General features: G+C 34.6%; 2 protein-coding genes across 3 annotated transcripts; both read right to left on the bottom strand.

Moving 5' to 3' along the window:
- Nucleotides 1-3,853: 3,853 nt before the first annotated feature.
- On the bottom strand, nucleotides 3,854-5,475 carry LOC132285408 (protein BIG GRAIN 1-like B). The gene has a single exon (XM_059787592.1). The coding sequence runs from the start codon at nucleotides 5,068-5,070 to the stop codon at nucleotides 3,913-3,915; it is 1,158 nt and encodes a 385-aa protein (XP_059643575.1). The 5' UTR covers nucleotides 5,071-5,475; the 3' UTR covers nucleotides 3,854-3,912.
- Nucleotides 5,476-9,387: 3,912 nt separating this feature from the next.
- LOC132282435 (uncharacterized) lies at nucleotides 9,388-22,960 on the bottom strand. Of its 2 annotated transcripts, none has more exons than XM_059784110.1 (10): nucleotides 22,513-22,960; nucleotides 19,688-19,731; nucleotides 18,449-18,575; nucleotides 16,431-16,557; nucleotides 14,558-15,150; nucleotides 13,384-13,726; nucleotides 12,702-12,963; nucleotides 12,416-12,508; nucleotides 11,323-11,772; nucleotides 9,388-9,846 (listed from the first exon to the last, which is right to left on the bottom strand). In XM_059784110.1, the coding sequence occupies exons 1-10, from the start codon at nucleotides 22,685-22,687 to the stop codon at nucleotides 9,505-9,507; spliced, it is 2,556 nt and encodes an 851-aa protein (XP_059640093.1). In that variant the 5' UTR covers nucleotides 22,688-22,960; the 3' UTR covers nucleotides 9,388-9,504. The 2 variants fall into 2 exon arrangements, with proteins under 2 accessions (XP_059640093.1, XP_059640092.1); XM_059784109.1 differs by having other exon boundaries at nucleotides 16,431-16,563; nucleotides 22,513-22,959.
- Nucleotides 22,961-23,292: the final 332 nt, after the last annotated feature.

Genomic DNA, 23,292 nt, shown 5'->3' with positions numbered 1-23,292 from the left:
TAGATAAAATGTCAACTTACATATTTATGAGATTAAGATTTGTACCTAAACTTCAACATATATATATATATATATAGAAATCGACAGTGGAACTGATTGTGGCCATAACCCTCCATTTCCATGCAAAGGTCTAATATTTCCAATTCTGTCGGCATTTTTATTCAACGTAGTTTTGGTTTTGGTCCAATCAACAGAAGTAGCAATCTCTATCAGATGGTTACTAAAAGTACGAACATTAATACTACAACTAAAAACAAAAAATATTTTCCTCTCATTTCGAAACAATTAAAATGCTTTCATTTTCATTTTAATTTGGCGTTGTATGCAAAACCATGTTTGAACCACTTTCACAGTTTCACGGACAGTGATGGTCTTAGACGCTGTGCATTTTCTTGACCATCATCAATCAGATTAAAATTCAATTTCCTTGGACATCTAAATTTGATGTGATTTCTTGATAAACCACCTACCCACTTCACCTATTCACTCAAAGCCAAAGACAAAATTCCTTTGCTGTTGCTTTCTCTATAATTGTAACCACACTACAAATAAGTGTTCGGGTTTACCCAATTGGTGTTTTTCAAGCTCGGGCTCGGATCATTTGATTCACATTTAACTAATTTTAAGTTCAAACTCATGTTTTTTTTTTTTTTTTTTTTTTTTTTTTTTTTTTGAGCTTGAACTTGAACATTAAATTAAAATTTATTTTACAAGTTCTAACAGTTATGAGATCTACTTAATAATAAGTTAGTATAAGAGCCTTACTCATTATTCGTCTCATTTACTTAACGAGTTAGTCTCAGAGAGTTTATTACACCCTGGGTCTCTAATTTGAAAGGGCCTCAAATTTAGGGATTCGCATTTAAAAGTTCACCTAGAACCTCTCAAAATTTTGAAAATATGAGGACTGGCGCTAAGTTTTACCTTAGGTCACACAAAATAAAATAAGGAATACGTTTAAAGTTGAAACCCAACCCACCCAAAATAACCTAATAAAACATATCACATGCATGCTGTAATGTATTTTAGTTGTACTAGATGTCTTAAACAAAGGCCAAAAAATTTATGTCCATGAGAAGAAGAGAATGACAAGTCGAGTTTGATATATATGTTCTTTATTCTGAGGAGAGGAATGTGGAGCAAGAAAACAAGGTTTAGCAAAATTAAGTTTGATATATAATTATATATACATAGTGATAGCTCTATATATAATGTAGATTAGTGCAATGTATATTTGACCCAACAAGCACCCTTCTGCAAGGACAACTGATCATAAAGAGGTTGAACCAATTATCAAACCGTGTGTGTGTGGGGGGGGGGGGGGTCGAACTGGTCCTACATTGAATAATCCACATAAATGGGTTGTATTGTATACTTGCAAAACCACTATTTGTTCCAAAAACTTGTGCATGCTTGGTACATGACACATCCAAAGCTTTCACACAATATACTTGATAACCAACGCAAGAAACAGTTCAACCCTACAAAGCTGAAAGATCATATTGTGAGTTTGTGACACACTAATTACCCACAATTTTTGTGGTATTTTTAGACCTCCGTGTCACCTCTTTTTGGAGCCCTCTAATGTCTCATTCATCATCAGTTTTGCGTTAATCCCATATAATTAACCGTCCAATGACTCATGGATTGAGTTTTATTGTCACCCATAAACTGCATGATTGCTTACAAACCATGTCATTTAAGTGCAACAAAACTTTATATTGTATAAGGGGGAGATTAAGCTCATGATTAATAAAAGAATGGTGTTTGAACCTTCAGTGGGATGTGGACTCACGCCGCAATGAGTCCCACCTAACAGGCATGCCATCACCAAATTATATGCTTTTGCATCATATTTTTTATATACATATAATATATATATATATATATATATATATATATATATATATCTATATAATCTGCATTAATTTAGTTTATTTTTCACGTGAAGTGGATCAAGTGTATATTTAATTTGGAAGGCCAAAGTTCGATCAGACTTCAGACGCAACTAAGATAAAGTCCTTTTTCATTGACAAAATTAAAGTCCCTAGTGTATATTTATACATAAATGTATAGATAAGGGATATTACTGTACTCTAATTCTAAAAAGTTGGACCAAGAAATTTGGAGACATAGGGATTGAGTCTAAAAATTAGTAACTTTGTTGCCAATGGGTTATATATATATATATATAATACAATTCAAAAGTTATGTCACGTCTGTAAAGTGTAAACCGACCTAAAATGTGCTGATTTTAATTATACCATTCTAAGCCTACAAGTTTGACTATAATCAATATACAGGATAGTCTTTTCTTCTCCTATAGTTCAAGCTTAATATATATATATATATATATATAGTACTGACTGTACTTTAGAATTTTGTATAAAGTATGCCAGTTAAGCATATGATATGATCACTAAATTGACATAATCACAGTGTTATGATTAAGAGGTCCTCCTAAACCTTCTCTTACATTGATGTCATTCTTTTTCAAAAGTGTAGATAGATATCCCTTCCGAAAACCAAAAAAAAAAAAAATTGTAGATAGATAAAACAATATGGAGGAGTCTTCACCTCCTAACAACATTCAAATTTTAGAAAAAATGGAGAAAGCTTTTGGAGGCTACCATTTATTCTTTATCCTCCCTTTTCCTTCTTTATTTTTATATGAAAAATGTAAACAAGTCGAGTTAGCTTGCGGTCGACTCTAGATTTACTATAAAAAAAAATTTAATTTTAATTTCAAAATATTAATTCCATACTCTGAACATATCTGCAACATATTTACATGCATTTTGACAAAATAGATGCTATATAAATATAATAATTACTCCGGTGCAATATACCTACATTTGTGAGTTTGAAAGTCTTTCGATGACAATTATTGATTAGCCTAGTCCCGAACTATGTAATAATTTCCACGGTGGGTGCCCATTTGAAGCAAAAAAGTTCCCGTAAAAAAAAAAAAAAAAAAAAAAAAAAAAAAAAAAAAAAAAAGGGACTTTCTCTCCGCTTTCTCATGAATGAAAGGGAGAGGGAAGACAATGTGACTTCTTTAATTTGCATTCACTCGTCCATATTTCCGTGAGAATGTCAATTCAAATTTTCAGTTCCTTCATCTTTACTCTCACTTTTCTCTCACTTGTCATTATCACACTTTGTTATTATCAGTTTTCTCCAAATCATTTTTAAGGACTCTAAAATTAGAATATAATTATAGAAAATCCATAAAAACCATTTCTTTTAGAAATTAAAAAAAAAAAAAAGGGCCATCACAAAGCTTCTTTAATCACAAGTGTTATAAACTATTTTTACTATAAAATATATATATATATATATATATATATATTCAAGGATTGCTTTGATTTTCTCGTTAGCTGAATAGCACAGTTGCTTTGATTTTCTCGTTAGCTGAATAGGATTTTGTGCTTGGCATCAAAACAGTGCGGTACGTTCTTCAAACTTCGTGTTGGACTCCATTCAAATCAAATTTAAAAAATTAGGTCGGATTAGTATGTGTTTTATTTTTTGTGTTATTGTTGGATACTGTATAACAGTGAATAGCCAAAAATATATATATATATTTTGACATGTACCAAAATGTTTTAATGAGTAACATTTTTTTCTCAAATTTCCACTAATTTTTCTTTAATATTAATTTCAACACACCAATTCATGTTACTAAACATAACAATTTTTATTCCAATACCGGAACTCATTTGAGAGGAAGAATAAACTCAGTACCAAAATCCGAGCTTTTCTTGAACAATTGCATAACTTGGATTCATTTGCATGGAATAGATTGATAAAAGAGCTGATAAAAATTAAAAAAAAAAAAAAGAAAAAAGAAAAAAAAAAGGGAAAATTATTTATTAGTCTTAATGACACCCCAAAACCTATAACTATAATTCAATTACACATCAAGCCATTAGCAATAGCTCGATTCGTATCGAAATGAGTCGTTTCATACACAGGCAGTTCTTCGCTATACCTATCCATTCCAATCGCAGCAAGATTATCGAGCTCGAACAGATCAGAGCTCGCACAACTGGCACCATCATCGTCGTCGTCTTCATTGTCATTGTTTGAATCTACATGGACCTTGTTCTGATAATTCCTCAGTAAATCTCTGGCAACTTCTTCAACTCGCCTGTGTTTCTCCATAACACGCAATCGAAGCTCTTCGTTGATGGAGTTTCGAACGCTTTTCACCGTTTCCAAACTCGATCCGTGTCCATGCAGAGATTTGTGTCCACATGGTTGAGAATCTTCGTCCACGATCACACTAATAGGATGAAACCTCACCGACCTCTTCGTGTCATTGCTTGATTTCACTCTCGAAGATGGAGTATTACTATTACTCAGACATGATCGTGAAAACGAAGTAGTTGATGAGCAAGTCGATGTAGGAACAGTGTCTGATTGTTTCGCATAGTAGTCTCCGGCGGAGGATGAGATCTTCGCCTTCTTTGAGTTTCCGGCGGTGAAGAGAGAGTTGAGAAAGCTCACAATCCGACCGCCCGGCGAGATCGGTTGCTTCGGCTTTTTCAGATCGCCGGTTCTCGACTTCGTCTTCTTCACGAAATTGCCGCCTTTGTTGTTCTGTTGTTGATGATAATTATCAAATGCTTTGAATTCCTCCTTCTGAATGGAACCGCTTGTTCGAATAGGTTTCGGCCTGTATGTAGCAAAACCAGACGATTTCGATGGAGCTACATACACAGCTTCATAGCTAGAATCTGAAGAGGTCGAGCTCGAATTGAGCAACGACGATTCACGATCTTTTCGTGACTTCCGTTGAACGACGACGACCTTGTCGCTCACCTTCTTCTCCATCCACTTCTCGATCATACAAACCCGTCGCAGATTAGCTCTCTCTTCTTCGTCGTCATCAAAACCACCTTTAGTTGCCTTTACTCTGCAATTACTCTGTTTCTTCCTCATTGTTTCTCTGTGAAGGACCAGCTCTTCTTCGTCGTCGTCGATGGAACGATAGATCGAGTCGAGAAGTGTTGATGAAAAGGATGGGCGTTCTCTTTCGCTTCGATATTGAACGAACCTATCCATCACTTCATATATATATATATATATATTAAATGTGATGAATTATAGGGAACGAAGATCGAGAAGAGAATAGTAAAAGTATTGAGGAACACAAGAAGGGTTTGGAAAGAGATTGGGTGGCTTTATTGTCTGCTTTGAGAGTGTCAAAAGCTGAAAAAAGAGAGAGTAGTAAAGAGAATCATGAGAAAGGAGTGATAGGGAAGAGTTGCAGAGACATTTTAACAGAGGGAACCTTCTTGTGTTTGGGTAGGAGTGGATGCAGCGAGTGTGAAGGGTACAGAGGAGACAGCCATTGATTTGTGTTTGATGGTGTAGAGAGAGAAACCAAGTGTTTTAGAGAGAGAGAATAATGAAAGCAAGAGGTCACGCGTAAGGAGTGAGCCAAGTTAGGAGAGATGGTGTGTTCTGCGTCTCTCTTTCTTTAATCAGCAGACGAGTGGAGGTTGGTCCTAGCTGGACAGAGTGTTAGGTTGGCAATGATTAGGTGGCAAGTTAGTTAGCTTCATTGTCCAGTCATCATGCTGACTTGGATCTCCGGATCAATCATTACACTAATGTAAGAGCACCCTCGAATTTAGGCTATTCCAATTTGCCAAATTAACATTCTCCAAATTTTAGCTATGGTGTATTTTGGCTCTCTAAAAATATTAATATTTTAATATTTTTTATAAATTTTATTTTTTAACTTTTTCCTAACAACTATATTTTTAAGACAGTTATATAATAAAAAAATTTAAACAATACAATATTTATTATTAAAAACAATACAATACGACATAAATTAAAAACATAACAACTGAGAAAATCAATACCTAAAATGGCAATATGTCACTAGGAATATTTTAAAAAGTAATATTTTTTTTATAGAAAAAAAAAAAAGCACTTTTATCTATTTTTTTTAACTTTTTTTTGCCCAAAAAAGGCCTACAGTTAGTTATTTGGTTCAATTATTTTGAGGGGAAAAAAAAACAGACCAAAATCAGCCAAAAAATTGATTTTTTCGTTTTTTTTTGTCAGCCAAACATGCCTTACCAAATAGTGTTCTAAGCTAAAACACTGTTTGGGCCAGAATTTAAAAAATAAAAATATATATATATATGATGCGAGTCCGCCATCGCCAACCCAATCTTGGTTTCTGGCGACTTGGATCAAGAGCCTCTTTATGGGGCCCACTTTTCCCATATGTCATTGGAGCATTGCATCTTCAAAGATTCGGCCACTTTCGCCAAAGAAGCCACCGATGGAGTTGCTCTAATAGTCTTGTATTACTGTTTAGTAATGTAATCGAGTTTGTATGAAACAACAGGGGCACAAAGTGAACTTCTTGTTCAAGTGGTGATTCAAACCAAGAATTATAGTTCAGTTGAATGAATAACGGGTACGTTACTTTTGATATATAGTTGGATATTTTGAAAACTGTTACTCATAAAGTATAATTAATTCCCATAGTACTCAAATATTTTAGGACGGAAGAAGTTTTGTGAAAACAAATTAAATTTGATAGTATCACCAATATATATCATGTTGTAACTATATTTGATATGTTATATAACATGTACTTCCATTTTTTTTTTTTTTGGAGTTAATTGTTATTATTTTTTTTAAACAAGAGACGAACACATTTTTTTTCAGCTAATTATTATAATTTTTTAACCAAGAGACGAACACCTTATATGCTTCTACAACTTATTTTTAAGCATTATTTGTTGATACCTTTTCACCTTAAATTTTTTTAACAAAACTTGCACCTTTTAACAGATTGGGATTGGCTCATACCCAGCTTACAGCATATCAGATTTGGTTGTCAGATCAGATTAAAAATTCAAATTGCTAATCAATTGCGTTGAAAAAGGCTTATTTTAGGGTCAGGCTTGTTTAATATTTCACTTTATTTTTAAATAAATTGAACCCAAAATAAATCATTAACATGTGATTGTGATTTACTCCGCTTAAAATGCTCCATTGGTTTGGTTTGGTTCAAATTCAATCAAAAAAGAAAAATAAAAACCCTTTCAATGAACCTTTTTTTTCCCCGGCAAGTAAACCAATATAATGATAGTTGCTGTAACAATTTTATAAACAAAGAAGCCAATAATGTTGGCCTGCGGTCTTGAAAAACTAATGAGTACCTAGGATCCAAGTGGGAGATGAATTGGAGAGAATCATCGTACAAGTAATGCTTAAAATGATGACAAATGTTGGCGAATACTTGCCCTGACCCAAAAACTTAAACCATTAGCTAATATAACATTATCAACCAGTTATATTCATTTCATTTCTCATTTGGATCCAATTTGGGACACCTCCGGGCTGGGCGCATGGCATGAAACCGGACCGGATCAAGAACTGAACACGACTCTGATACCAATCCCTGACTCAAAAGCTTAAACTATTGAGCAATATTGTATACATATCCATTTATACCAACCAATTTCATTTCCCATCGGAATATCACAAGAGAGGTACTGTAGTGTTTGCAATGAAAATATTCCTTGATAAATAATTATATCAACCATTAATCCATCGATATTTCTGTTAAAAAACCCTGCTAAAGTCTCCGTTTATATGTAATTAAAATCCATTTGTTCTCTTAGTGCTAAAATATTTTACCGACGAATTTAAATACTAACACACTCACATTCAAGCGGTGTAAATATAATAACGCCAAATGTTATGTCCACATCCAGTCAACACACACAATTAACAGAGACAATACAAAGACAGTTCAATTAAATTTTTTTTTTTTTTGATAAGTAAGACAGTTCTAGTAAATTAGATTTGACATTTTTTGGCTTTGTTAAGATAGATAGCCCAGATAGGCGACTTCTAATTTTTATAGGTCCACAACTTACCTATAGAGATTGATGCTTACATGCACAATGATTGTCCTTGTGGCTTAGAGAGAGAGTTGATAACCATAAAATTATAAACAAAGCAGATGAGATTTAATAGAATTGAGAAAGGATTAGGACAACATGTGTGTGAAGTACGTGAAAACTAAAAAGTAAGATTATACTAAAGATTTAAAATTAGAGCAAAAGCCTCAACAAAAGCAATGTTCGCTTGGCAAGCCTATCCCTTCTATTTCCCATACCTCACAGGGACACATGCACTCCTTTCCATCTTTCTTTCCTCGTGAAACACGAAAATTCTATATAATATCAAATATATATATATAATATTAAATATACCAATCTCTCAAAAGGTACATACACATCAAGTTCAACAAAGTCGTCTACGAAAATGAAGATTAATTAGGAAGGCCTGATGGATCCCTTTCTAAACTAATGGGGAAAAGAAGATATTCCATTCAGATCATGGAGAGACCAATTTGGGGACCCAAAATTGCAACTAGATATGCATTGATGTGCCATGACAAAAAAGTAAAGCTCTTCACTAATTCCCCACTACCATCATCCCACAAAAGAAAGTGTATCAAAATATACTCTTGGTGGATTTAGGCTATAGTCCACTATCCCATTAGACTTGACACATCCCTATACACGGTACTGCCCACTTTTGAGATAAAAAAAGGAAAAAAATTATATATATATATATATATATATATATATATATATATATATATATATTAATGTGGACCAAGGATAGTGTGGACTCATCTTGTTTGGTTAACTAAGAAAAAAGGTAATAAAACTGATACCCGTTGATTAGTTGATTAATTTTGTGACGAGGGTACTAACTCTCCCTAGTAACAGCTAATATTTTGCCTTTTCATTCTAGCACAAGCCAAATAAAAATGCAGCTGACTTCCACAGTTCGAACAAGTTACAGAAGTAAACCAATTAAATAATAAAAGGAACGTAGACTGTATTCCCGGAGAAAGAAATGTGTGTTTTCCACTTCCTTTTATTTGGGGGGAAAAAATCCTTTCATTTTAAAAGGGAACATCTTGTTTGATAGAAAAATATAAGAAATGAAAAAGAATTTCCTCATTCCCTCTCGCTTTTGAAGAAAAGCAATATAGTGGACCATGCACTCAAAAGGAAGTGCCTTCCTTCCCTCCTCTTTCACAGCTTTCTATGTTTTTTTTACCAATAACTATGCTTCTAAGCCTCGAATTTAGGTGTAATAGATCTAATCATCGTGGGTTCCTGACTCTAGAGTTCAAAATTAGGCACGCACTAATATCACGAGGTTATTCACGGACCTAGACAACCACCCAAGATAACACAAACATTCTTCAGAATTGGTGTTTGCAGCAAACTGGTTTGGTGTGGAGTTCAGGGGATAGTGTGGAGTTCATCCAAGCAGAGAACACACTTACTACGTTTATCCTTAAGATCTTTTGCCAAACAGTAATTTAAAAACAACTGGATGCATTAATTAAAAAAGATTAGTGTTTTCCATTCACAAAGTAAACTAAAAACTTCTATAGCTAACCTCATTCCCTTGTGAAGAACTCAGATTGACATTATTTCAGAAGTTTGTTGTCCAATTGAGATGACCCAGCTGAGGTTGCTGATAAGCACCAACTTGGGCACCAGGAGCCGCTGCAGCCACACCAACATTGCCACCCAAGGCAGGGCCCAAATGGTGGGGATTTGCTAATGCAGCGGGCTGGGGAGGAGAGTGATACAAGCCTGGGAACTGCATATGAGAAGATTGTGCAGCAGCAGCAGCTGCATTGAAGGAAGCATGACCAGTATGGGATGGCATATAAGCAGCGTGCGGCGTTTGCCCAGGCATGTTGTAGTATGAAGCAGATTGCATACCAGGAAGCTCCCTTGGGTTCTGAATCCAAATTTCTGATGTCTCAGCCTGTCGGTTGAAATAAATAAATCTAGCAATGTAAGCTTCACACAAACCCAGCTTAAAATGCAATCAACAAAGAGGAAAATTGAAGATTCCTAACTTTCAATACACGGTTCAAATTTGTGGGGAGGTGAGTCAAATTAAACACGATACCCTCATGTTTCTTCAAATTACTCTCGCCGATTTGGCTTTGAAGTTGGACAAAGAAGAAATCCCTAAAAGCTTCATCATCAGACTCTCCACCAGCACCTAAATCTAGCGTAATGAAAACTTCCAAACGAACTGAACCAACTTCCATTAATTGTCATCATTAATCAATGACAGTATTTTCTTATATGAGCAAAATAAAATTTACCCTTAAGATGACTGTTTAGACAACATAACCCTCATTAAATGATTTCAAATGGTGTTTCTGTCCCTTACTTTATTACTTCTTTTATTGAAAGACTATTATACATTCAAACACTTGATTTTCTCTTACAAGCCATTCTCCCTCAAACTCCCCCCCTTTAAAATTCTTTATAAAATTCTCATAAAATCTAGACAGATTTCTCTCTATTCACACAATCTTCTTCGAGTATACACATACTCCATTTGCACCTCTCTCTCTCTAAAGCCATTGGGGGAGAGAAGAGAGAGGGGCATATGTTAGTGGCATAAGGCGGCAAAAGGTGGCCGGTGACAGAGAAGTGGCCATTGTCAGAGAATAATAGAAGTAACATATATGATTATGTATATTGTATGGGTATAGAAAATTTTGTTATACATTGAAATTTCTATTAAATTAATATGCTAATATAGAGGGTATTTAGTTAAAAACAGACCAACAACAGACATCTCTGATGAGGCAAATTAGTGTAATGTTTATAACACAAGGGAGATACATGTAATTTCGCTAATCGTGGGAAAGGTCCATGTAATTTCACTAATTGCCAGGGAGGACCGTGTAAATACCCTAAATATCTTCTTCCATCGTACCAAATGGCAAGAAAGTGGAGTAAATCTACAATAGATCAGCTGGAACTATTATTATCATATACAATTTTTTTTCTTAATGTTAGACAATAACTTATTTCAGTATCACTGGCACGGGCAACTAAATTAGTGAACTATTTTGTTCTGATCAAAATAAAACAAGCCAGGATCAATTACATGCAACTAAATTTACTCAGATCTAAGAAGATCTTCTAAGAGGTTAGAAGGCAATTAGCATCAGTAGCATAGGTTCATAGCCTAATACAAATATGATGTTTTTCTTTATTAGATGGAGCTGTGAAGGTGGTATCTCTAAATATTGCCCCATATCCAACTGTTTTCCTAATCAACTTATATATTGAGCAACTACAGTCGCACAGGCCCCCAAACTTCATTCTTGGAACCAGTGCTCATCACAAAATCACACGGATAGAGTGAGACAATCTGAAACCCAAGCCAAAAAAATAAAATTATTTAAGCCACAGAATAAGATACTGCTAACTTTACCTGTTGATTTGGAACATAAATATTCCCATCTTTGTACTTGAGCCTAGATGAATCCTCAATACCTGTCGCACCGCCAACAACACCTGGAGCATTGATGGCATACCCATTCGGACTAGTGAAATTTCCAAACCCTGTGGGACTGCCAGCTGGAACATGCTTGAACTGCTGAATTCCATACTTAATGCCATTTGCACTAAGGTGGGAGCTACCTCCAGGCATCAGCAGATAACTGTTGCCACTTGAGGGGTGAGTATAGGTAGGGTTACTAGAATAGCCAGGCATGGGCATTGGTGGAACATAAACAGGGGAGATGAACTGACGGTACGGCATGAGATTAGCAAAATGGGAAACATGAACTTGGGGATACATTTGTGCAACTGGTTGTTGTTGCTGTTGTAACATGGCAATTGAAGATGCAGGGATGTTGCTGGATGCATGTGAACTCAAGGCCTGTGAACAAGAGGAATCATTAAAATATACATACGGATTTGATGGAAGTCAATAATGTAGTACTAAAATAATGTTGTCCAAAGTAGACCCATTCAAATAATCACACAGAACTCAGCACAATTGGTGCACAATGCAAAGGGCAAAAACAATAATATTTAGTTTTGCACTTTGGTAGAACATTTCATGTGCAGAAAGTAACCTTGCATCCAAAATTCTGCTATTTAACATATTATTTTTTTCAGACAGGTATTCTACTAGGGTCCCATTTGGCATTGTTGCAACTTATAACAAGCACTTTTTATGTAGAGCTGTCAAAAAAATGTTGTCTAAAAGATCAAACAGTGTTTGGAGATTCGGAATGTAAGCACCACTTATAACTATTCTTTTTCCATAAATAGACTCGTTTTATTTTTTTTTACCTCTACTTGCAAAAAGCTTCAAATTTGAACTTTGGCTAAAGCTTCTTTTTTTCTTATCCAAACACAACTAAGAGAATTTTCAAATTAAAAGCATTTTCAGTCTGTCCAAAAAAAACGCCAATGGGCACTACATGTATGTTTGTGTAACCACATTTCATGCACACGAAAGAGAAGCTGCATACTAATTTTAACATAAAAAAGATTATTATAGCATTCAACTTTACCTCTTGAGGAGATGGAAGACCCTGTCCTCGAATAGTTTCATCCATTGGAGGTCTGAGATAAGGAAAATCATAACCAGTCTGGGGATCATATGCCTGCTCATAAATCAGAAAAAGTAAGGAAGTCTGATAAGAGGTCAAAGAAAGCTATGCCATAATTATTTTCATTTGGGAGGAACTAGTTATCACTTAACAAATGTCAAAGGCCAACCAAACACCAGTTCAACACTCGTTAATCAAGCGACAAAGTTTAGCAGGTTATTCATAAGTATGAGTACACTATACTTACTGAGAAACTTGGTAATTCATGATGATCTCGCTGCTGTTGTGACTCTGAAGGAGTGTAGGATGGGCTGTTGTCACGAACCAAACCTATATCTTCATAATTGTCTAGATCCTGGGGACTCGAAGACTCAGGTACTTGATTTTCAGATACTGCACCTGACGCTGGAGAAATAGATTCAGAATTTCGAACTTGATCATCTAGTGAATCTACATGCTTGATGCCAGAAGTTTCATCACTGGAAGACTCGGGGGCGGACTTCGACAAGCTGTAATTCATATTATTCAGATAATAACTATTAAGTTCTTTAAAGAGAGTAATGCTTCTTCACTATGAAAACTGCAGATAATTTGAAATTTACATGCACGAGAAAAGTGGGGGGAAATAATTCCGATAGACCAGAACTGCAAATATTCTATTTAGGCTTTTCTACACAACTCCAACAGCAAACTGACTTGCATCGTCAAGACCATTGTACCAAACTATAACCTTAAATTGATATCCAATGTTAAGAAAGTGGACAACATGAAAGCTAATCATAGATGCATGAACTTTTTGATGCATATATTCAATGATTAAACTATTCCTGCATATCCGATTAATGATTAGAATCAAAAACCTAAAAATTTCCTGCATTAGCAGTATTACCAATCAAAAACAAACAAATATTAGTCATGTGTAAACCAACCTTGTAAAATGTTCCACGGAAGGATCTTCGGCACTTCCGCCTGCCAGGGAACCTGATATAATATTCATGGAAGAATCAAGATCTGGCCCAAAGCTGCCAAAGGTGAGCTGACAGCGGTCGGTCTCAGCAACCCGAATATGCTCTGCAATGATTACATTCTGGTTCTCATTATTGTTTGCTCGCGACAGTATATCTTGTAACTGAGCTGCTTCCCTTTCCAAATCCTTAGGATTGACGACAGGAGGTGGTGGAACAGATTTTGCAGGCGTTCCAATAACCCCAGGGCCATTAAGGCTTGATTTTTGGCTGGACTTTGGTTTCCACTCCTTATTGGGCTGGGAAGCTGCATTAAAAGCGTATGTTCAACTGGATTTAGAAGCTATAAGCATAAATAGGAAGTCAATATTGTAAAAACATATTCTTTTTTTTATAAAAATATTGACAAGAACTAACTGATTTACAGATAGCCACAACGCACAGTGCCCAGACACACAATACAATAAAATCAAAAAGAAAAACAAACTTTGAGTAAATAAACATGATGTTTCTAAGTTAAAAAATAATCCAAGAAACGCTTAACAAAAAATGAAAAATCCTTTAAAATACCTGAATAATACAGCAATCGGAAAAACAATATTTATAAGCAATGACCTATCAGGAAAAATACTAATAGCACCCAAAAATATTTTTTCAAAGCTTGAAGGTGGTTTTTACATGTCCATGAACTTGTAAATGCATCATAATGAGAAAATGTTATATCGTCAAAGTTCAATAAGTACATGTGCTTCTTATCTAATGTTTGGTTTTTAGGCTAGTTGCTAAAAAAATGGTTAGGCATGTATTCCAAATACATTTTAACTTCCCTGGAAGAGAAGATAACAATTGTAATGCATAAATTAGAATGAAATTTTAATTTTGGTGGGTTACACAGAAAAATGAGCTCATCTTACATTTCTTGAACACAAATTCTAAAAAAAAAAAAATGCACACACTAAACAGCTTGAATTATGCCACTAAGGCTTCAAAATTAATCCTACCAAAACAGTATATTACCAACTCAATCATCAATATTGTGATCTAGACAACCAGACAGTAACTAACTGTAGTTATAACGGACGATAATATTTCCCATATCAATAGGATTGTATTTAAATCAACTTTGACAACAGGCTACCTTTCTGATGACCCAAAGGTTGCTGATGCGATCTGCTATTATACTGATTGCTCAAGAAAGGTCTGCCAACCGACATGTTGGGTACAATAGATTCAGATACAGTAGCTTGACTGGGTTGGCTGCTCTTAGAAATGGCAGTAAAATGTCGAAATGATTCCCTAGAAGAACCATCCCTTCCCAAATGTGAATTTGAGCTCTGCACAGATGGTTTGAGCGAATTTTCAGAAGACTGCTGCTGGCGAACACCCACCACCCCAACTTCACGCTTAATAGCTCCGACTGTTGAAGCTGATTTGGAATCAGGAGATGGCACATGAACAGGATCTGAAGAAGATGAATACACCCCTACTACGGAATTGTTTGATGCAAGTGTTGCAGAAGGTGGTTGAGAATTGTTTGGCTTCACTGCCTGCACATGGGAAACAGTGTTAGGAACCGATGCTTGCCTTGCCTCCAATGATTCTTTCTTGGAACTGCCACTGGAATTAGCATCCCGTGCTTGTCTAGGGTGTGAACCAACTGGCCCATTTCCAGCTTGAGATGAATAACGCCCGTCATATGCCTTCTGATTGCTAGAAGTCCGTGTTGAGCTCCTGATAAGGCCAAAGAATTTAATTGTCTATGATAGAATGCATAACATGTTCAAAAGTTGCCAACCAAAAATTATAAATGGTACAGCAAAAATAAGGCATCAGCTTCATCTCTATATAAAATTACCATAATATCAGACAAAGTGCAAAGGCAGAATAAAGAAGAGAAAACTGGGAGCTCAGGGAGATATGCTCATTGCAATAGTCTATGTATTCATCCATATGAAAATAATGGACCAAACAACATCTAATGACAAGAAAAGTTTAATATATAACAAAAATATCGGCAGAGTTGAGGACACTGCAGTGGATTTGAAAAAACTAGGAAAGCGAGAAGTTCCAAGTGGAAACATTCTTATAAAGTAATGAAAACTTTACTGAAGCCATGATACGCCACAAGACTGAACTAATTAGTCATACAAACCAGGGTGGGTGTGAAAAACCTAGGAATGCATATGAAATACCAAAATTGAGAATACAGGGTTACTTCCGCACTAAAGAAGCCTGTGTATAGGATCTACATAAAAAATATATAAAAAGTTCAAAATGATGACAAAAAAAAAGTCACGTGCTTTCTTCCCGTATATTCTTTGTTTTATATATATTTACTTTTTCAGATCATATTAAATTTCTTCTCATCCTATATCTTCAAATTCCATTAATTCCGTGCTCAGTCCAGGCTTCCTTGGTAAAATCCAAAACATCCCAGAAGGGGTTTTCTTACAAAAAAATTGTATCACCAAATATAGCTTTCTATAAACTTTTCATAGTTTTGTTTTTCATAATTCATATTACTCAATTAAATGCTTAGCTAACTTGAATGGCAATCCATAGCAATAAATCACATCAATGCCCTCCATTCTGTTGTTAATTGATTGAACTAGCATTTCTGTATTACTTTTTCTCCATAATTTTCCCGATCCTGTAGGAAAGTATTCATTCAGTTGCTATCATTATCAGGAGCAAGGTATTCCCACCAAGAATAAGTATTGCCACTCAACCAAAATTTACATTCATTAAAGAGACACCTTTAAATCAGATACTAGTACAACGGAATTTACATTCAGTAAAGAGACCTTTAAATCAGATACTAATACAATGGCTGTGAACAAAAAGCTATAGCAGCAGTTGATTGATTAGCTAATCGAAACTTTATTATGTATTTAATAATATATCTAACACGCAGAAATATTTTCAGAAAATTTAAGAGCATAACAACGATGGTGAATACATATAAACAGAAACATTAACAGTAGATTAAAACAAAGGATTAATAAACATACCCCTTGTCGTTTGAGATCGCTTGATCATTGGTGGATGTTGAACATTGCATTGAGGGAGGCTTCATCTCTCCATTTGCATTTTGATTTATTCTATTGTCTCTCACAACACGAAACTCTCGGCTGATTCCTGCAACTGGTAATGTTCCATCTATCAACAAATACACTTAAAAAAGGATTCCATAATATGTAATCAATCAACAGTAACTATCATGATTAGAGAACTGATATAAATAGAAAAAGTGTACGAGAAGTAAAGAAGAAAAAAAAAAAAAAAAACTAACCCTCAACACGAAGCATAGGCTCAAAACATATGCATATTACTATGGATCATGTTACTAATTTGATAACAGGTCCAATACAATGTGAAACTGCAGAAGTACAACTCTACAAATTGGAACAACGGTATTCTAGTAGAATCTGTTGGTGCTGGGGGAGAGAAGGCGCTACCCACCATTACAAAAACATAAATAGGAGAACGAAAAACAAAATTACTAAGAGAAAAGGATCACATCTTGTCCAAAGTAAAATCTGAATCAAACAAAAACAATTATTCATTCAGGAGCAGAATGTGTTGCTGAAATCCCTCTCCCCAGAAAAAATTCCAGAGATATGAGATTTTCTGATCAGTGCAAGGCCAAAAATTTTTGTGGCAGGAAGAAGTTACTCATCATTTTACCAATAATGCCAGTTTTCCAGCAAATTAATCAGGAATTTCAAATCAAGACAAATCGTCTGTGTGCACTAAAGTGATATAAAATTCAAACTACAGAAAATTTCGTCTCAATTTTTTTTAATATTAATAGTGCATACTATAGAAAGTCTCCTACTTCTGCCATGCTCAGCTTTATAACTAGTACCCCTTTATATACTTAATAAAAGATTCTGCATTTCAAAATAAGTCTTGCAATTCAAGATCAAAGGGTAACCCAAACTAACCATATACGGTTTTTAGGATCAATAATACTAAAGGACGGAAGATAGAAGCCACTATATTTAATGGAATTGGAGTATGGAGGTTAAAATGGCAACGTGCTAGTGGTGTCATATGTGATAAATGAATATCAAATAAGTTAAAAAGAAAATTTAATGGGACGGTTGTTGGGCCAGCTATCTTATATATGGAACAGAATGTTGGTCATTAAAAATGAATTCATGTAGCTGAAATGAGAAAGTTGATATGGACAATAGGAGCAACTAGAAGAGATAGGACTAATAATCAACTGTGTGAAGGAAAAATTAGGGGTGTCAACTATAAGTGATAAAATAAGATAAAACATACTTAGTTGGTTTCGACATTCACACCTTAAACCTGAAGATGCATCACTGAGAAAAAGATAGTGTGCATAAAAGGTAAGAGAAAAAGAAGGCTGACCAAAACTAAAATGGAATGAAGTAATTAGAAATGATTTTTTAAAATTAACTATAACAACGTGACATGACTTGTAATAGAAAAAATGGAAAATGATAATTCATGTTACCAAATCAATTCATATGAGACAAAGGCAAGAATGATGATCATGATGATGACAATGATTTCAAAATACATTAAACATTAACTACAATTAGTATTAGCAAAAACATGTTTTGATTAAAGTATGTGTAGATGACTTCATTAATTGAATATTTTTAATGTTGCCTGACATGTAACCAAGTCTATTCTAGGAATAGAGAATTGCAAAAACCCAAAATGAGGTTACCGAACACTAATATATTGTGACACAACCAGTCAATTTCATATATCGATCAAGCAAACATCGCATTAACAATAATTCTACCATTTTCCACAAAAGAATTATGTATCAGAATTGCTTCATATGTGTATAGAGTGTAAGCCATGATTCAGAAAGTTTGTAAAAATCAAGTAGAAGAGTTTCTAAAGTGGTTCTCACACAATTATCCGATCAACAACAACTTCTTCATCATCAGAATGCAGCAAAAAAAGGGCACAAAGTACAATACCCAAATGAAAATTTTCTACAAAACTGACACATAAAATTCCTGCTATGGCTGCACATTACCAGGTAAAGCGTTGCGACTATAACCTCCTCTTCTAACATTGCGATCAGAATATGTGGTAGTTTTCATCCCTTGACCTACATTCTCACTGTATTTTCTTGGCTCTGTAGAAGCCTTGTAACCTGTACTCTGAGGCAAAATAAATAAAAAAAAGATTTTGCCAATCAAAAACTAAATGAAGACAAATTTTCCTCTCCAACAATCTTAAATACAATTAAACTCCAAAATGATCAAACCCCAATGTAGATACAAATCTTCAGCTAGTCCAAAGTACTTAGTTTGCAAAAAAAGGTTGCACCCTACTCAATGGTCACAAAAGGAGGATTATCTTGTAACTCATAATTTTGAAGATATCTATCAGATGGTTCTAAGTTGGCTTAAAAAATCCAGTGATGCTTATCTTCTTATCTCGGAGCCGAGATTTCAGTTATATTTTCACACTACATTTATAAACATTTATGAATTCCCTATGTTAAAGCCTTATATTACTTTTTCACACAACATTTATAAATATATATAAATTTCCTATGCTGAAGCCTTATAGACCACTGTTGGAACAATGAAAGCTCGGATTGCCATGTGTGAGAAATCAAGTTCTAGTCTGAGGACAGCCACTTTGCATAAGTGGCAAAGTTTGTTTGTTCCCTTCACCCTACCCAAAAAAGAACTGAGTTAACGAGGACCAACAGTAAAAACTTTATAAGTAACCAGAAATATAATGGTTAAATGATATTATGTTGGTGTTATGAAATATGACTATTCCAATGGGATAAAGTCTCAATAAACAAGAATACTATATAGCAGGAAATACTATTTCCAACCATAGATACTATTTTGTGGTATTGCATTTTCATGAAAAGCATAGAAATGACTTGCAACAAATATTTAAAAGATTACAGTTTCCAAAAGATAGAGGATGCATGAATTAGACACAATTGCATGATCAGCACCATTATCATTTCAGCCTCCCTCCATAAGATCTACTAGGAAAATAACCCAACAAACCAATGTCCAAAACAGTTGGTTCAAATATAGTGACATGACCAATGTTAAGAACAAGACAGAACCAAATAAAGAAAATATTGGAATGAGATGTATAAAAACAACTAGAAGTAAAAGTATCAATGTTATAGTGCAAAAACCAAAGGGAAATAATTCAAGGAGACCGATAGCATTTTGCCCAATGCTGTATACATAAGCAATATGCCTAAAAAGATGCATGGATTTGCAAACAATTATACCTCCTTCTTCTTATCTCGCTTTCTCCTCACCTCGTGAAACGGATCTGCGGAAAACAAACAAGAATAAGCGAAGACTAAGAACTTTATGCATAATGAGGTAAAAACTGGAAACAGCAGGCTATAAATATTAGTATACATAAAACAAAGAAAACTTAGCTAAATAACATAACCCTATCAAAGGAAGAGAAGACTCCTCCATGACATGGAAAGACAATCTATAAAAATGTAATATCAAAACCAGAAAGAAGGAATAAGGCAACAAAGAATCCTAAAACCCTATTCAATGTGCTATACTGCCTTGGCTAAGAAATCAAAATTTACAATGGGCTTATCAGCAAGTATAGTGCAAGACAGAAAGACTAACATGACGAATTTTACCAGCTGATGCAGCCAGTTTAAACATTAACGGACCAGCACCATATATATATAGAATTATAACTTATCATCCAATAAAAGGGTATTATTTCAAGCAATATCCAATGCCTCCACAATCACCACGGCCAGCAGCATCAAGAATCCACATACAGTTTCTTAGAAAATATATATATATATATATATATATACATATATATATATATGCATATTGATTTAAGTTCCAACCTTCCAATCAATCACTTCTGACATCTTGAACCACCATGTAAAACGGAAAAAATAGGTGCTTCATGGAACATACCTACACTCTCCTACACAATGCATCATTTAGTGGGAGTACATCATCGATTACTCTGGTAAGTTATGATGACAATCTTGCCCATAGTAGCGCCACAAGTGAATATTTAATGGCCTTTATGCAAACAAGATCAGATTTATAAGTCAAAATCCCTACTTCACGCTTTATGGAGGCCCAACCAGCTACCATAAGCATAGTTAATCATTTGGTCCTTAGTTTCAACTATTTTTTTACAACCAGACAATATAAGAATCAAGAGAGAAAATCAACGTCTTATCCAAAACCCACTCAGTGCAAGCATTTAGGACGACTTATCTAGTAGGAGGCAAATGAGAGTCGATTGGACTCAGAGAAGAAAGATTCCCACAAGACAACTTTTCCAACCACTAAAAAAGCTCCCATCAATTACCACAGTTCTTGCAAAATTGAGGACAGAAACATTCTCATTGTTTATTGCCCGATGGCCCAACCAATAACCATCATTTTTGGCAACCATCATCCCGTATCTTGCACCTCATCTTCGTTAATTTTCTGTAACTTCTCTCTTGAAGATTTAGCTATTCTATGGCCAAACTCCACTACAACTAAGTGCTATCGATTGACCAAAGACAAACCACACAAAATCCCAAACCTGCCCTACATTCATGGCTAAAATTCTCACTGAAAACTCCACACCAAAACCATACTCATTGAGCACATGCAAAACCAACCATCTTATAACCACCACCTACCAAACAATTGTTCCAAACATAGGAACTATCACCTCCACTTTCCATCAAGACCCCACACTTCTTCAATACAATATTCACAACATATTACTAGCTTGTATAAAAATAACTTTGATAAGCAGAGGCAAGATTTTTTGATAAGTATAGGCAAGATAAGTAAAGGAAACCATGACACTATAATGGAATTTTAGTTCAGATTTCCATGGATATGCAAACAGGCTGCTTGTTGTCTCTCTTTATTTCAAACTACGTTCTTTGGAGCAGAAGTACAAAATCATTGGCAAACAATATTTATACAATTAATTATGATAATCCTTGTCTCTCTTCATTTCAAACTATGTTCTTTGGAGCAAAAGTACAAAATCATTGGCAAACAATATTTATACAATTAATTATGATAATCTTAATCCATGCTTATGCAACACTAATATAATGTAATGCAAGTTAAACTATCCATGCTTACGCAAAAAAAAAAAAAAAAAAAAAAAAAAAAGGCTTAAACTATCTGTTGAAAAGGATTAGAATAAGTTATACTATCTGTAGAAGAGGATTAGAATGAAATTTTAACTGTAACTTTGGGTTCACTAATTCAGTTTGTAAGTAAGAAAAAGACACCGTAATGACAGCTCAAGTTCATAAATATTTCATAAGAAAACATGACTGCATATGACAACCCATAATAATGCCATTTATATTACTACGAGAATACAATGGAGAATTTAACATTACTGTACTTCAATATAAACCAAAAAGAAATGACATTGTTCCATAGTTCATCTGCAATAAACAGAACCCTTCATCTATAAAAAGATGGTGAAGATTTTAATTAACAATTTTTGCCTGATGGTCATAATGATAATTTGAAGTTATTTGTGCCTTTTTAATCAACACTCCAGGAACACCTCTTCTCCAAATATGTCCCTCTAAAATACGATATACAGGGTTGGTTCTCCTCCCCATGTTTCAACAGGCCATAGGTACAACTCATACTATGTTTCAAAAGCAGCACATTATAACTCAGTAAAAGTACTAGAAGAGACAACAAGTACACAACAGCATAACAAAACAAAGTCATGCGGCTCCGAAGGCCTGAACCCATAATCGATAACGAAGTACAAACTTTTTAGGTAACCCCACATTGATATGCTAATTGCAGTAAAAGGGTATCTGCCAAAACCACAGAAACCCTCCCACATTATATCTAAACTTCCAAAAATCCAAATTATTCATTCCAAAAATCATTGTAAACTGAGAGTGCACTCAATACAAACAAAATATTGACTTCAATTCTAGCTAAAACTTCGCTACACAAATTCCTCTTTGGGTACATTCAGTCAAACGTTTCAATGTTTTTTCCTAAACCAATCTTTTCACTAAACAGCAGTAGCAAACAGTTATTCGAAGAGTTAAAATCAGTATAAACTAACCTTGATTCAACAATTTCTGAGCAGTTTCGTTAGGATCCATGTTGGTCTCTTTAAGGGCAACGTATATATCAGCATCAGAGTGATTACTCACGACTTCTTTGATTGACTGAATCGTTTTCCGGACACGAGCAGAGAGAATTTGAGTCCCACCTTCGATGCGCGAACCGGAGACCATCTCCAACCAAAAACCACAAACAAATTGAAAAACACTGCAATCTAAATATATCTATATATGTATGTATGTATATGCTATATATTGATAATAAATGGATGATCAAACCCTAAATATGGTTAGTAAAGATGAAAAGGGGTTTAGATGATAGGGTTTGGGGACAAAGCAACGCGAATGGAGTGCTTTGCAAACGGAAGAGAGAGAAAGAACGGCCGAAACACACAGTTTTGGGAGCGAGGGTTTTGAAAACGTTTTACCCCTCTGGGACTTTAATAATAGGCAAGACTTTTGAATGTTTTTCAGATAATGTTTTGCCACTAGACGTTTACCTAAATTGCGTAAATACCCCAACACTCTCTCTCTACGGCAAGAAGTTAATTAATTTTTTCATCAATTGATCTTTAATTACAATAATCATTACCATCGTCCTTTTTCTTATTCCTATATGTCACATTAATTCTCTTTAATTACGATGACTCATCTATAATTTCAAATTTACAATGGGTCAATGATGCCCTAAGATAATGTAAGATTAGTTTTTTTTTTTTAACAGGTAAGATTAGTTCAATAATAATATGTCTACAAATGAAATGAAATTATGTTTTTAA

This window comes from Cornus florida, unplaced genomic scaffold (assembly GCF_030987335.1).
Source record: "Cornus florida cultivar Cherokee Brave unplaced genomic scaffold, ASM3098733v1 CherokeeBrave_3.0.0_Hap2_Chr11, whole genome shotgun sequence".
Taxonomy (NCBI): domain Eukaryota; kingdom Viridiplantae; phylum Streptophyta; class Magnoliopsida; order Cornales; family Cornaceae; genus Cornus; species Cornus florida.
The sequence above is the reverse complement of the archived record's forward strand: the minus strand, read 5'-3'. Positions and strand labels throughout refer to the sequence as shown.

Excerpts from the sequence above, each read along its gene's own strand:
- LOC132285408 (XM_059787592.1), bottom strand. The coding sequence starts at position 5,070 with ATGGATAGGTTCGTTCAATATCGAAGCGAAAGAGAACGCCCATCCTTT.
- LOC132282435 (XM_059784109.1), bottom strand. The coding sequence starts at position 22,687 with ATGGTCTCCGGTTCGCGCATCGAAGGTGGGACTCAAATTCTCTCTGCT. Across the intron at positions 15,151-16,430 it reads GCGATCTCAAACGACAAGGG|GAGCTCAACACGGACTTCTA; the intron begins GTATGTTTATTA and ends TGGCCTTATCAG. Across the intron at positions 11,773-12,415 it reads GTCTTCCATCTCCTCAAGAG|GCCTTGAGTTCACATGCATC; the intron begins GTAAAGTTGAAT and ends TCTTGTTCACAG.